The sequence below is a fragment of the Labeo rohita genome, unplaced genomic scaffold (assembly GCF_022985175.1).
Source record: "Labeo rohita strain BAU-BD-2019 unplaced genomic scaffold, IGBB_LRoh.1.0 scaffold_232, whole genome shotgun sequence".
Classification (NCBI taxonomy): domain Eukaryota; kingdom Metazoa; phylum Chordata; class Actinopteri; order Cypriniformes; family Cyprinidae; genus Labeo; species Labeo rohita.
In genome coordinates this window covers 15584-29053 of record NW_026128572.1, presented here as the reverse complement: position 1 = coordinate 29053, position 13470 = coordinate 15584, and the positions used below count along the sequence as shown (strand labels likewise).

General features: G+C 42.0%; 1 protein-coding gene across 1 annotated transcript in view; it reads right to left on the bottom strand.

Moving 5' to 3' along the window:
* LOC127159596 (von Willebrand factor A domain-containing protein 5A-like) overlaps positions 1 to 13416 on the bottom strand; it is a 14191-nt gene extending 775 nt beyond the window's left edge. Inside the window, exons 1-11 of the mRNA XM_051102382.1 lie at positions 13380 to 13416; positions 10416 to 10865; positions 3262 to 3313; positions 2851 to 3053; positions 2398 to 2620; positions 1718 to 1878; positions 1519 to 1633; positions 601 to 776; positions 437 to 525; positions 204 to 348; positions 36 to 115 (exon numbers count right to left, since the gene is read on the bottom strand). Of these exons, the coding sequence (XP_050958339.1) occupies positions 36 to 115; positions 204 to 348; positions 437 to 525; positions 601 to 776; positions 1519 to 1633; positions 1718 to 1878; positions 2398 to 2620; positions 2851 to 3053; positions 3262 to 3313; positions 10416 to 10496 (1325 nt within the window). The 5' untranslated portion in view covers positions 10497 to 10865; positions 13380 to 13416. The remainder of the gene's footprint in view (positions 1 to 35; positions 116 to 203; positions 349 to 436; positions 526 to 600; positions 777 to 1518; positions 1634 to 1717; positions 1879 to 2397; positions 2621 to 2850; positions 3054 to 3261; positions 3314 to 10415; positions 10866 to 13379) is intronic.
* Positions 13417 to 13470: the final 54 nt, after the last annotated feature.

Here is a 13470-nt window from a genome sequence, read left to right as displayed (position 1 = left end):
GAGTAAATGAGGAGGACTGAGATGAGTGAACAAACCTGTGAGAGTGAACGTGACTCTTCACCAGATCCAGCACCTCCTTAGTGTTCCACACCTCTCCATCAGTGAAGACAAACAGCTAAGAGTGAATCACATCTCAGGCTGAGAAAAAACACCTCACCAATGTTCAGAAAGAGTGTTTAAATGATCAACACATTTGGCTGTACCTGTCGAGGGTGATCTGGGTAACAGGGCTGACTGTAGATGTGTTTCAGTGGCTGTAGGATCTTTGTGCCGCGGATGTCTGCATTCATATTCTTTACTCTTCTTAGAGCCTCTTCCATCGTTTCCTCGCTGTACACGACACTCTGACTGCAACAACACACCACAATCTCTCTCAAAACCACAGCTAAACAACATGAGGTCATTCCTGAAGAACATTAAACATCCAGTTACTGACGGAAAGAAGGACTCAAAACGAGAGCCGAATCCATAGATGTTGAAGTAGCATCCCATTGGCAAACTCTTCAGCAGCAGCAGCAGCGTATCCTAGAGAGACACATGTGCAGATGAGTCTGCAATACACTCAAATAAATGTGTCATATCTGAAATCCTAAATCTTACTCTTGCGCTTTCGATGCGCATCTGTGCGCCTTTCCCATGATGCATCCTGCAGCTCATACTACCGGATCTGTCGACCACAAAAATGAACTCGCCCTGAGATGCCAGTGACGATGTCACATCCGCAGGGAACTCTGGGTACAAACTGATCATGAGTGCCGGGTCGCCCATCAGAGAACCTGAAACAGGGTGTAAATGGCCTGAATTCAGTATGAACCATGTTACGCTGTACAAACCACCTGAACAACTCATCAAGCCCTACACTTTTTTGTGTGAAAGAGCTTTTACATTTGCCAAAAATAGAACTTTTTAATATTAAAAACAAACTAGCAAGCCCTGCCCATATTTAAACATTAACGCGAAAGTAACATAATGCATTACTTTCCATGAAAAGTAACTAAGTTACTTTTTTAAGGAAGTAATGCAATATTGTAATGCATTACTTTTAAAAGTAACACTGAATATGATCATTCCATTCAGAACCACAAGCACCATGAAAAAGATTTATTTATACTCATTATGGTGCAAATAGTGAATTTAAAATACTATTGACTTGGCTATTGAATTAGCAGAGTTCTCCAAACGAAAGACCCACAACACTTATTTTCTCTCTAATACAGTAAGAAGAATTGTGAATAGTGCAAATGAAATGTGGTGTATATAGAGGGCTGTGAAAGGATGATTACTCTTGCTGTAGAGCAAAATCAGTAGACTTTAATTGCTTAGTCAGACATGGACACCAAATAATTGCCTTCATGAAAAATTCTAAAAATGTCAGATATTCTACATTGCAGTCATGAGTATAAAGCTCCTATGAGCATCAATGAATTAATGTTCATTTTAGGGTGAGCTGACCCTTTAAGTCACATATTATCAGTATATTTACAGCATACAGACTTCATGTAAAACAAAACCATCTACCTGGCTGAGCTGCAGCTGCTCCGGCCTCCACCACAGCAGTGGGCTGATGGGTGTTCTCATAGTACAGAAGCAGCTCGACATCCTTATCAAACCGGTGACCAGCACTCAGATTCACCTACACACACATTACAGGCTTCTGGTGATGTTAAGTGCATGATAACTGTACACACACACTCTCACACTCATACACACACTGTACCGTGGCGTGACTGTGCTGTGCATCGAGGAACTCCAGAGGATCCAGAGGGCAGCTGGACTCAAGTCTGGAGATGCGGTCTGAAGATCTCACATCAACACTCAGAGACAGTGTGTAGGGAATAACACATGCTGAGGAAACTTCTGGAACACTGGCAGCTAAAGCTGAAAGAACCAGACAGACAAACAGAGATAATATATAATACCAATCAATGTAGAGCTCAACAGCCGAACCAGAACTGACCTGTATCAGTGAAAACACTAATAATAATCAGAAATGAGCAGCAAATCAGCATTTGAGAATGATTTCTGAAGGACATGTGACACTGAAGGACTAAAGTAATTATGCTGAAAATTCAGGTTTGATGACAGCAATCAATTACATTTTAAAAGATATTCACATAGAAAACAGTTATTTTAAATTGTAAAAATATTTCACAATTTTACTGTATTTTTGATCAAATAAATGCAGTCTTGGTGAGCAGAAGAGACTTCTTTCAAAAACCTTTGACTGGTAGTGTAACTGACTGGGGAAGTAAGAGGTTTGACTACATCATTCACTATGCATTCTGGGAAGAATTGTTTTTATCAAAATATGTCATGTAACTATATGTGACCTAATTGTGGCCTACATGTGATAATGATCTCAATGTGTGTTGTTTGCTGAAATCAGGTAAAGATCACCTGCTGGTTTGTATCGTGGGTTGAGTACAGCCGGCAGACAGAAGCGCAGTGCGTTGTCAGCCTGAACGCTGAGCTCGATGACGTAGACGATAGAGATGACGGCAGTCTGACCCGGAGACAAACAGCCGACATTCAGTCTGAACACATCCGGACTCTCGTCACTCTCTTCCAGCAGAAACACCTGCTGACCTGAACTCACAGCATCATCATACTGATCTCGTGCCTGTGAGAGACAAACACACCCATAACCACAAGACCAGAACAACCTAACGTACTGTTATTCCAGCTGACATGGGGCAAGAATGGGCAACTCCGGTTGTGGAGGGCCACTGTCCTCCAGAGTTTAGCTCCAGTTCACAGATGTGTTCGATTAGGGATGGGACAGAGCAGGAATCAAACACCTGCCATAGATAAAACACAACACAGATAAAACACAAGTGTGTTTAGACTCACACTCCGCCTGTCTTGCACCTCCGCCACAATCTCTTGCTCTCCGATCCTGGCACTGAAGTGGCAGACGGCAGCATCAGCAGGCAGCGGGAAGACGAAAACGGCCTCCAGCGGACGCTCCTCCTCATTGACATACTGCAGACTGGAACTGACGGAGGCCACGTGATCCCGAATCTGCAGCTGCACCGAGATGCTCTTCAGAGGAACTAAAAGAAACACACAAACATCTCAACACTCTCTTCAGGAGATCTAAACAAACACACAAACATCTCAACACTCTCTTCAGAAGATCTACACAAACATCTTAACACACTTTTCAGAATATCTACACTTGAGAAAATTCACTCTTGATAATTAAGCAGATTTATACACAGTTAAAGCTGTAATTATAAGGAGGAAGTGGAGAATTTATACCTGGCACATTTTTCTCAGACACCAGACCACAGCATTTCACCATAATGACGCTCTGTGAGAACAAATAAGTTTTATTGCATATTATATTTCATGTAACTTTTGTGTTTCAACATAACCTCAAATAAATTCAAAATAATCTACTGCCAAATGAAGAACCACTGTAAGTGTATCAGTACAATAACATTCTAAACACACACGCTTATGCAATCTCTCCATTCCTAACCACCCCGTGCTGAGCGGGACTCGAACCCAAGTCTCCGGCGGGGCAGACAGGCAAGCTGATGCTCACTAACCATGCGGATTTTGAGATCAAGGGAGGAGGTAATGTTTGGTTCAAGTCCACCTAAGCCGAGTCCGAGACTTTAACCAATTGAGTCCAAGACGAGTCTGAGTCCAAAATGGGCCGAGTCCGAGTCCAAGGAAACACTACTGTTTGTCAGTTTTAACCCAGGGGTGCTCAGACTCGGTCCTGGAGGGCCAATTAGACACACCTGAACCAGCTAATCAAGCTCTTACTAGGCATACTAGAAACCCCCTGGCAGGTGTGTTGAGGCAAGTTGGAGCTAAACCGAGGACCAGGGCCGAGTTTGGGCATCCCTGTTTTCAAACTTTACAACTAGAAAAATAAAATGTCAATTGAAATTTAAGAAAAGCAAATCTCTACTGGATCTTGCCATTTTTATTTTTGTTATCACAACATCTCATAATTAGTGTCCTGCTCTGCTTAGCAAACTTATCAAACAAAAAAAAGTCCTGTAACAGAAGTCTATCTATGTAATGTGACATATTTCAGAGTAAAACATGTTTTAGAATGTGAAACATTATAGGGCGGGACTTGACTGTTCATCATTATTATAAATGTTTAAATTCAAGGGTGGGGTGTCGGGTCTTTGTTGCACCGAGAAGATATAGAACTATTTATTATTGATTCTCTTAAGGCTTCTCTGATTTTAGGACATCTGTGGCTACTATAGCACAACCGGCATGTCAACTGGGCCAATAATGTTATATTATTCTGGAGCCAGTCTTGTCACGTGTCTTGTTTAGGTGCTGTCCTTCCTCCTGTCTCTGTGTCTTGTGTTTTGCAGGTGAACCCTCCTGACCTGACCGGTGTCCCAGCGGATTACTACAATCTTTGCTCTGTCTTTAGCAAGTCCCAGACCACCTCGCTCCCACCGCATCACCCCTACGACTGTACCATAGATCTCCTCCCAGGCACTTCTCCGCCTAGGGGTCGACTGTATTCACTTTCTGGCCCTGAGAGGGAGCCCATGGACAAGTATATACGTGAATCGTTGCATGGTGGGCTCATTCATCATTCCTCCTCTACCACCGGCGCTGGGTTTTTCTTTGTTCAGAAGACTGCTCCCTGTGCCCTGTATTGATTACAGAGGTTTGAATGACATTACTGTACAGAACAGGTATCCCCTACCTTCTGCTTTTGAAATGTTGCAGGGAGCTCGGGTCTTCACCAAATTAGACCTCCGCAACGCCTACCATCTGGTGCGTATTCGGGAGGGGGATAAGTGGAAGACGGTTTTTAACAACCCCTCGGGACACTATGAGTATCTGGTTCTTCCCTTTGGTCTTACCAATGCTCCGGCCGTCTTTCAGGGTCTCGTCAATAACATCCTGGGTGACATGATCAATCAATTTGTCTCTATGTATTTGGATGACATTCTAATTTTTTCTCCAATTACACACCCAGCATGTTAGACAGGTCCTCCAGCACCTATTAGAGAACCAATTGTTTGTCAAGGCGGAGAAGTGCGAATTCCACACCAAGTCAGTTACATTCCTTGGCCACAAAATTTCTTCCAAGGGGATCAAACTAGACCCAGCTAAAATAGAAGCTGTCACTAAGTGGCTTGTCCCCGACTCCCGCAAGGCTCTGCAGCGTTTCCTCGGGTTTTGCCAATTTTTATCAGCGGTACATCAGGAATTTTTGTCCGATCGCTGCACCGCTCACTGCGTTAACCTCCACTAAGGTGTCCTTCAGGTGGAACCAGGAGGCTCAGTTAGCCTTTGATATCTTAAAGTCCCGTTTTATCTCTGCCATTCTTCTCTCGCCGCCTCAGGCCTGCAGAACGTAACTACGACATTGGCAACAGAGAATTGTTGGTGGTGAGATTGGCTTCGGGCACGTGGCGTCACTGGTTGGAGGGGTCAGTGCAGCCCTTCTTGGTCTGGATGGATCATAAGAATCTCGAGTATATCTGTTCAGCCAAGAGGCTGAGCTCGCACCAGGCCCGCTGGGCACTCTTCTTTGGCCGGTTTAACTTTACCCTCTCGTACCGGCCTGGGTCCAAAAATGTCAAGCCCAATGCTCTTTCGCACCTGTTCGGGGCACCAGAGGGGGAGATTTTGGCCGAAGCCATCCTCCCTGAGGCGGTGGTGGTCGGGGCTCTCTCCTGGGGTATCGAGGGGTGCAAGTGCCAGAGGAGTGCCCAGTGGGCAGGTTGTTTGTGCCGGCTGCGCTGCGCCCTGAAGTCCTTCAGTGGGGTCATATGTCCAAGCTGGTGTGCCATCCAGGGATTCGGGGGAAATTTGTTGGCCATTCGGCAGCGTTTTTTGGTGGCCTACATTGGCCATGGATGTCAGACAGTTCGTGTTGACAGTTCGATGTATGACCAAGGACGAGAAGGAATGGGAAGAGGATGGAGCAGACCAGCAGGGGGTAATTCACTTGCTTACACTGAGCGCAAGTAGGGCAGGTCAACACAAACTGTCTGACATCCATGGCCAATGTAGGCCACCAAAAACGCTGCCGATTGGCCAACAAATTTCCCCCGAATCCCTGGATGGCACACCAGCTTGGACGTATGACCCCACTGAAGGACTTCAGGGCATCTCTGGGCTTCCCCCCTGGAAGGTCAACAATGTGGTGGATCGCTTCTCCAAAGCCGTTCATTTCATTCCCTTGCTCAAATTACCCTCTGCCTGGGAGACCGCCCAGCTGATGGTGGATCATGTCTTCCATCTCCATGGTTTGCCGGTTGACGTGGTTTCTGATAGGGGTCCTCAGTTCGCCTCCCAGTTTTGGAAATAATTTTGTAGATAGATCAGGACCTCTGCAAGTCAGTCTTCAGGTGTCCACCCTCTGACCAGTGGGCAGTGCTAGTGAGCCAACCAGGATCTCGAAAGAATGCTCGGGTGTCTGACATCCAATAATCCAAGTTCCTGGTGCCAACAACTCTCTTGGATCGAGTACGCCCACAACTCCCTTCTGGTGGCGGCTTCAGGTATGTCCCCATGTGAATGTTCTATGGGTTATAAACCGCCTCTGTTTCCATCACAGGAACCTGATGCTGTGGTTCCATATGCCCTGGCTTTTGTTCAGCGTAGCTGCTGCACCTGGGAGAAGGTCAGGGGGGTTCTGGGCCGAACCTCAGGACAAACCAAAGCAGCAGCCGATTGCCACCGGTCTTCTTCTCCGACCTATGTATGTGGTCAGGGGGTATGGCTTTCTACCAAGGATCTGCCTCTCCGGGCGCCTTCTCGTAAGCTGGCATCCAGATTCATTGGGCCATACTGCATCACCAAGGTGGTTAATCCGCTGGCTGTCAGACTCAAGCTCCCTCCTCCTCTTGGTCGGGTTCACCCTGTGTTTCATGTCTTCAGGGTTAAACCTGTGTTTTCCTCTCCCCTTAATCCTGCCGGCGATCGTCCTGCCCCCCACCCCCCCTCATCTTGTGGATGGCTCTCCTACCTATACGGCTAAGAGATTACTCAGTGAGTGACGCCGTGGCAGCGGATGTCAGTATCTCGTGGACTGGGAGGGCTATGGTCCAGAGGAGAGATGCATGGCTTCCTGAGACATTCTGGACCATTCATTGATCGAGGAATTCCGTCGGCGACAAGATGAGCCTGCTCCTGGGGTGCCGGGTGGTGCTCTTGGGAGAGGGGGTACTGTCAGGTCTCGGGTCTGATCAACTGTGTCTTTGCTGTTGTGTGTTTGTGCTGTTGTCCACGTGATTTTTCTCCGCCCCCCTTGTTTTCTTGCTTGGTAGCTCTTTGGCTCACACCGGGTTCTCATTTAGCTTGTTATCACCTTCCCTTATAGCTCTCTGTGTTTCTCCGTCTCTTGTCAGACTGTTATGGTTTATCCCTTTCTGTCTTCCAAAAGTCCTTAAGTTCTGACTTCCAAATTTAATTATAGTTACAAGCCGGCCACTGCTTCCATCCCTCCCAGGAGATTGGAAACTCTATTTATCACAGACTGTCTGCTGAAGCGGTCCACGTTTTTCCTGCACACTTGTTCAAATAAAGTCACTGTTGAACCCGCAACTAAATCCTGCCTATTCCTTGACATGGGGGTAAAGGAGTAGGTATCTTGGTGAATGGGACCTTAAGAGCAGAAAATGTACCTCTTATCTCTGAATGTGGCTGTGTGTGTTTTGGGTTTTATATAACAAATGGTTAGACTTGAGAGAGGTCATTTTGAATTTTTTGTCTTGGATGAAAGTGAGGTTGTGAGGGATAAACCTAGTCTTTACAGCAGCACACACTGTGTAGGCTATAAAAGTCCTACATATACTTTCCATAAGTAACAGCCAACTCACACCGGTTTTATTTTGAATGCATTTATAGTTACATTAATTATAATAAATTACATTAAGTTAGGATTAATTATTACACACGCAGGGTGGTTTTGGACCCATAAAAACTATTGCCGCAAAGATGTAAGGGAAAAATTATTTTTAAAAAAGTTTAAAAAAGTTTTTCAGATAGCCTACTATCACTAAATAAATCACTGCAAAATCTTCACTGTATACATTAAAGATGATTCTTATAAAAGTTAATGTGATTTAGTCAAGAACAGTGAGTGATTTTCTCTTTTTATTTTGTTGTTTGATTAACATTTATAACGCAGTCTGCGGCTGCAGGTTTACGCTGCTGTCGCTTTAAGATCTGACTCACAGATCAAATAATTTTAAGCATCAGTATTTCTCCCAGCTGTTCAGGTTTACTTAAGACAAAACCGATTGCATTTACATGAATAGTTGCAAAGATGAGCATGTGTGTATCAATAACAGAATTGTGATAGAACTTAAGTGAAAGAGAACCCTTCGGCTTTCAAGTGGCCTTCTGGACAAACATGCAAATACTGAAAATCACTTTCGTGATAATGCATCAAGTCAGTGACATTTCCGTTGACTGTCTCAATTGCTTCTCCCAGGAAAGGGCCCGGAGAAGATCATGCAATGTTCTATTAAAACACTTACACTGCCCATTACCATGGGTGTGAAATGCTGTAGTTCAGCTCTTCTGTATACCATACACTTTACACAATTGCTGCACGATCTCCACCTCAAAGCACCGACCCTGATCAGAATGAATCAGAGCTGGAACATCGTATCGATGATTCCACTCCTTAACCAGGACTGTTGCACCTGTTAATGCCCTCTGATCAGCTGTGGGTATGGCTACCGTGAATTAAGGAAAAACAGAAATAGCATTCACTGTCGTTGTGGAGACTATTTTCTCTAGCCCCACCTGCTGCTCTCTTCAGATGAACTTTTGTCGGGACAAAGCATCTGCATTTCCGTTCTTCCTACCAGGATGATACACGATTTAAAAATTTAAAAATGGCCAGCTGCGATGCCCAGCGCTGCTCCACAGCCCCCAGTTTAGTGGTCTTCACATGGATCAGTGGATTATTATCTGTAAAGACTGTAAACTTATTCGCAATTAAATAATCTCAAAATTTCTTGGTTACCGCCCACTTAAGGACAAGAAATTCCAATTTCATTGTACTGCAATTATCCATATTACACTCTGATTCCTTTAGACCACTACTGGCATAGGCAACTGGCCGCAGCTTACCCCGTCCTCTTGAAACAACACTGCTCCGAGTCCTGTGTGGTTGGCATCTATATCCAAGACAAAAGGCTTAGTAAAGCAAGCATAAGATAACACAGGAGCCAATGTTAATTTCTTCTTCAACCCTTAAAAATGCTTCTCCACACTTGGTATGAAACTGTTCACTGGTTAAGTATGCTTTGTTTCTTACCCTTCTGAGCCTTCCCAGCGGCCACCAACTGATGTAATGGTTCAGCGATGTTAGCAAATACTTGAACACAATGTTTATAGTAGCTTGCAAATCCTAAAAAAAAGATTGAAGCCCTTTTTCTGTCTGAGGTCTTGTCCATTCTGCCACAGCTTGAATCTTCTCAGGATCTGTCGCCACTCCCTCGCTAAAAATGACATGACCTAGGTAGCGAACCTTAGCATTTGCTCAGATTAACCTTAAGACCATAATGTTGAAATTGTTGCAGAACTCTTTCCAATCTCTCCAAATGTTGCTCTACTGTTGATGAAAATACCATCACATCATTCAAATATGAAAGCACTGACTGAAAACTTTCATCACTGAATATGCGTTCCATCAGGCATTGAAAGGTACTTGGACCACTGGATAGACCATACGGGAGATGATTATATTCAAACAGGCCAAATGTTGTACAAATAGCTCTCTTGTTTATCCTTTTCGGCCACTGCCAACTGATTATACCCACTTGCAAGGTCCAAAGTGGAAAACCAGCAGGCTCCACTCAAAGCATACAAAGATTCTTCAATCCTGGGCAGTGGATACGCATCTCTTCTTGTTTTAGCATTCAATTGCCTATAATCCACACACATCCAAATAGATCCATCCTTCTTTACAATCACAATCGGAGATAAATATGGGCTGCAGCTCTTCCTAATTACATCTTGTTCCAAGGGTTGTTTAATGTAAGCCTTAACTTCCACATATTGACTAGGGGACAATCTCCTATATCTTTGGCAAACTGGAACATCATCTAATAGTAGAATCTGATGTTCAGTCAAATCTATATACCCCAGATCCCCCTCTGTTTCCACAAAAACAGAGGCATACTGGTCCAACAACTTCATAACCTTACCTTCCTGTTCCACATTCAGCTGGGGGACCTTCAAGGTCCCAACTTACATTACATTGTTCATTACAATTGTGTGTGTGTGTGTGTGTTCACTATTCACTACTGTGTGTGCACTTGGATGGGTGAAATGCAGAGCACAAATTCCAAGTATGGGTCACCATACTTGGCCACACATGCAGTTAAATGCATACACTTGCACTAGAATAGGCTAGGCTAATCAGTGATGTTCTTTGATGTTAGGCTGCTTTTTACCCCAACCAATCTGTCCTTTTCTTCTTTCTCTTGTGCCAGTCTCTTCTCCAGAGCTGCTACTTGTTCCAGAAGTACCTCCATCACGTTTCCACCGCCTCAGTCCCGTATCCACAGTCTCTGTCTTCACCACAGTTTTGATTTAATTTGTCTCAAAAAAAAAAAAAAAAAAAAAATAAAACAAAAAACAACAACAAAATATTTTATTATTCATAAAAAAAAAGAGCTCGAAAACAGAGATCCCATCCTCGTCACCAAATTCTGTTGTGTAGTGAACAAACATTCACTACAAAGTCCTTTAATCTCTTAATAAATATCTCTTTTATTTACACCAATTCTTTAAAACTCTTTACAACCCCCATATCACAGGTAGGGAAAACCAAATCAATTCAAAATAAAAAAAAAACAATAAACTCAAAATAAAAATACAAATTAAATCAAAACCATGGCAATCTGTCACAAAAATACACAAAATATAAACATTAACAAAGTCCAATCACATAAAGCATATCCAAATCAACCTCCTTCAAGAATCCTTCAAAAATAACTTCAAATACATTTCATACCTGTTAACACAGCAATATTTCATTCTAACTACTCTGGTCATTGAGGTTCTCAGCAAACACACCAAAATCTACAATTATAAATATTTCAACCCATACACAATATTCTCGTCAAAGTTAAAATCACATAAAACACATCTGAATCATTTGCAAATAACTTCAACTTCACTTCGTACCTGTTAAGAGCAATATTCAAATTTAGCCACTCTGGTTGCTGAGGATCTTAGGACACACCAAATCTATAAAAACATATTTAAACCAGTGTGCAATATTCTTGTTGTCGCACAAAAAGCCACTGATAAATTAGTTAAGGATGGGTAGATCGATACCTAGCATCGACACATTAGTGTTTCGAAACAGTGTTCCGAAGCATTGCTTGAAATGAGGATGTCACGTGATCTGTGAAAATGAAGCTTCATTACCTCACTGACACATCACCCCAGGCTCAAGTACAAAGCGTGCGGATCGCGCTGTCCCGTACCCACTATTCATTTAGTGCAATGTTATAATTATATCGGTCATCATGCATTAAGTTTTTTTATGTGGTGTATCGTTGTTAAAGTACTACTAATGATTGAATGGCTCTTGTCTGAATGAAAATTAAAACACCTTGATAAAAGAATAAAAGTCTTTCCTCAACCCCTTCCTCAACCAATGACCTAATAAGAATAACAAGCTGACGTGTTGTGAAATACATGAAGACAGTTTTTTTTTTTATAGGCTTTATAGACCGATAAGTTGAGAGTGACTCTTGAAGGACAAGCATCACATCCTCTTGTACCTCTGATTCAAGAAATTATCTTCCAAAATCTGGCAGTACATTTTGGGAGTTCATGTTTAGTCTCCTATCCTGAAAAGTCTGACTTGCAGAGATGGACTAAAATGAACTCCCAAAACTTACTGCCAGATTTTGGAAGATAAATTCTTGAATCAGAGGTACAAGAGAATGTGATGCTCGTCCTTCAAGAGTCACTCTCAACTTATGTGTCTATAAAGCCTATTAAAAAAAAAAAAACTGTCTTCATGTATTTCACAACACATCAGCTTGTTATTCTTATTAAGTCAGGGTCATTTTTTAGGATTTTTTACCATCAAAGTCTCTGAGAACCTGACACATTGCACTTCTGAAGACTCCAGGTCGGTTTCAGTTCTGGAAAATGGTGGCGCTGGAGACTAAACGGTTCCTGATGGTGTCACACCTAATTCTTCACCTTAATTCCTAATTCTTTTGCAGTTAACATGCATCTTTTCTTCTCCACCTGTTTCTTCTGACCATGCAGACTCAACAAGCATTTCTCTGTCCAATGGTCAAGCCTTAACTTTGCAAATTCTTGTAATGCATTAGTATTGCATTCTTCTCATGGGCATTTAATAATTTGGTCTTTTCAGTCTGGGTTAAATCTGTTTTTTGGCTCATTTTATTTGTAAAAGAAAACATGCATAATAATTCTGCACACCTGAATATAACGAGTTTTTCACTTCCAGCCTTCACGGACAATTATATATCACATATAAATGATTAAATATAAAATGAACAGTAGTTATTAAGACTGATGTGGGTTGGAATTGGTAAAATGTGTTTGGAAAAAAATATGACCAGAATAACAACATGCCTAATAATTCTGCACACAGTGTGTATATATAAAAAATATTTGCATTTGTATTTGTGCATTCTTTCTCCTTAATTAGTTTTTCTTACCAAAAACAGAACATATAACAAACAATATTACATGAATAACTTACACTGCTACAAATTTACAGATATAAATGGTATATAGAACAAAAAGGAAAAACAGACAAATGTGTACACACAAACCATGTATATGTCAAAAGACTATGTTTGTGACAAACATCAATCGAAGCCTAAAATGCATGTCAAAACACCTACTTTTCTATACATTTGGCTATATGTTTTCATATTATATCAAATTCAACAGTGCAGGAACTTCAGGAGTGAGCTCCATATTTTTTCAAAAGTGGACATTCTATTCCTGAGTGAGGAAGTTAACTTCTCAAGTGTAAGAATGTCTGCTAACAGATTGAGCCAATGAGTAATAGAATTTTTTTTTTTTTTTGCTAATATAGATGAAATAACAAATGTTTTGATTTCTTTTGTAATAATAAAGGAGACAGAGAGATAATATTTAAAATCTCTTCTAATTTATCCACAACTTCTCCAAATTTTCAAAATGTGTGCATTTTTAACAGTGCATGATTGTGTTCTATTATAAAGACACAAATATGGTGCAATAAAAATGACATTGGTCTAATTTATTGGCGTATTAAACACCCTATTTAGGTTTGATTTAAGTAAAAAAAAATGAAGAACATAAACCTTACAATGACACCCCAATGAACAAAACATCTGAATGACACATTTTGTGTAAGAAATTTTATCGCCCACCAGCGGAGTAGAGAACTGTATCAAACGCTTCGAAGCAGCCTCGTTCGGCACGTCCCTAACATTAGTTTCACGCACCCGATCAGCTGATCAC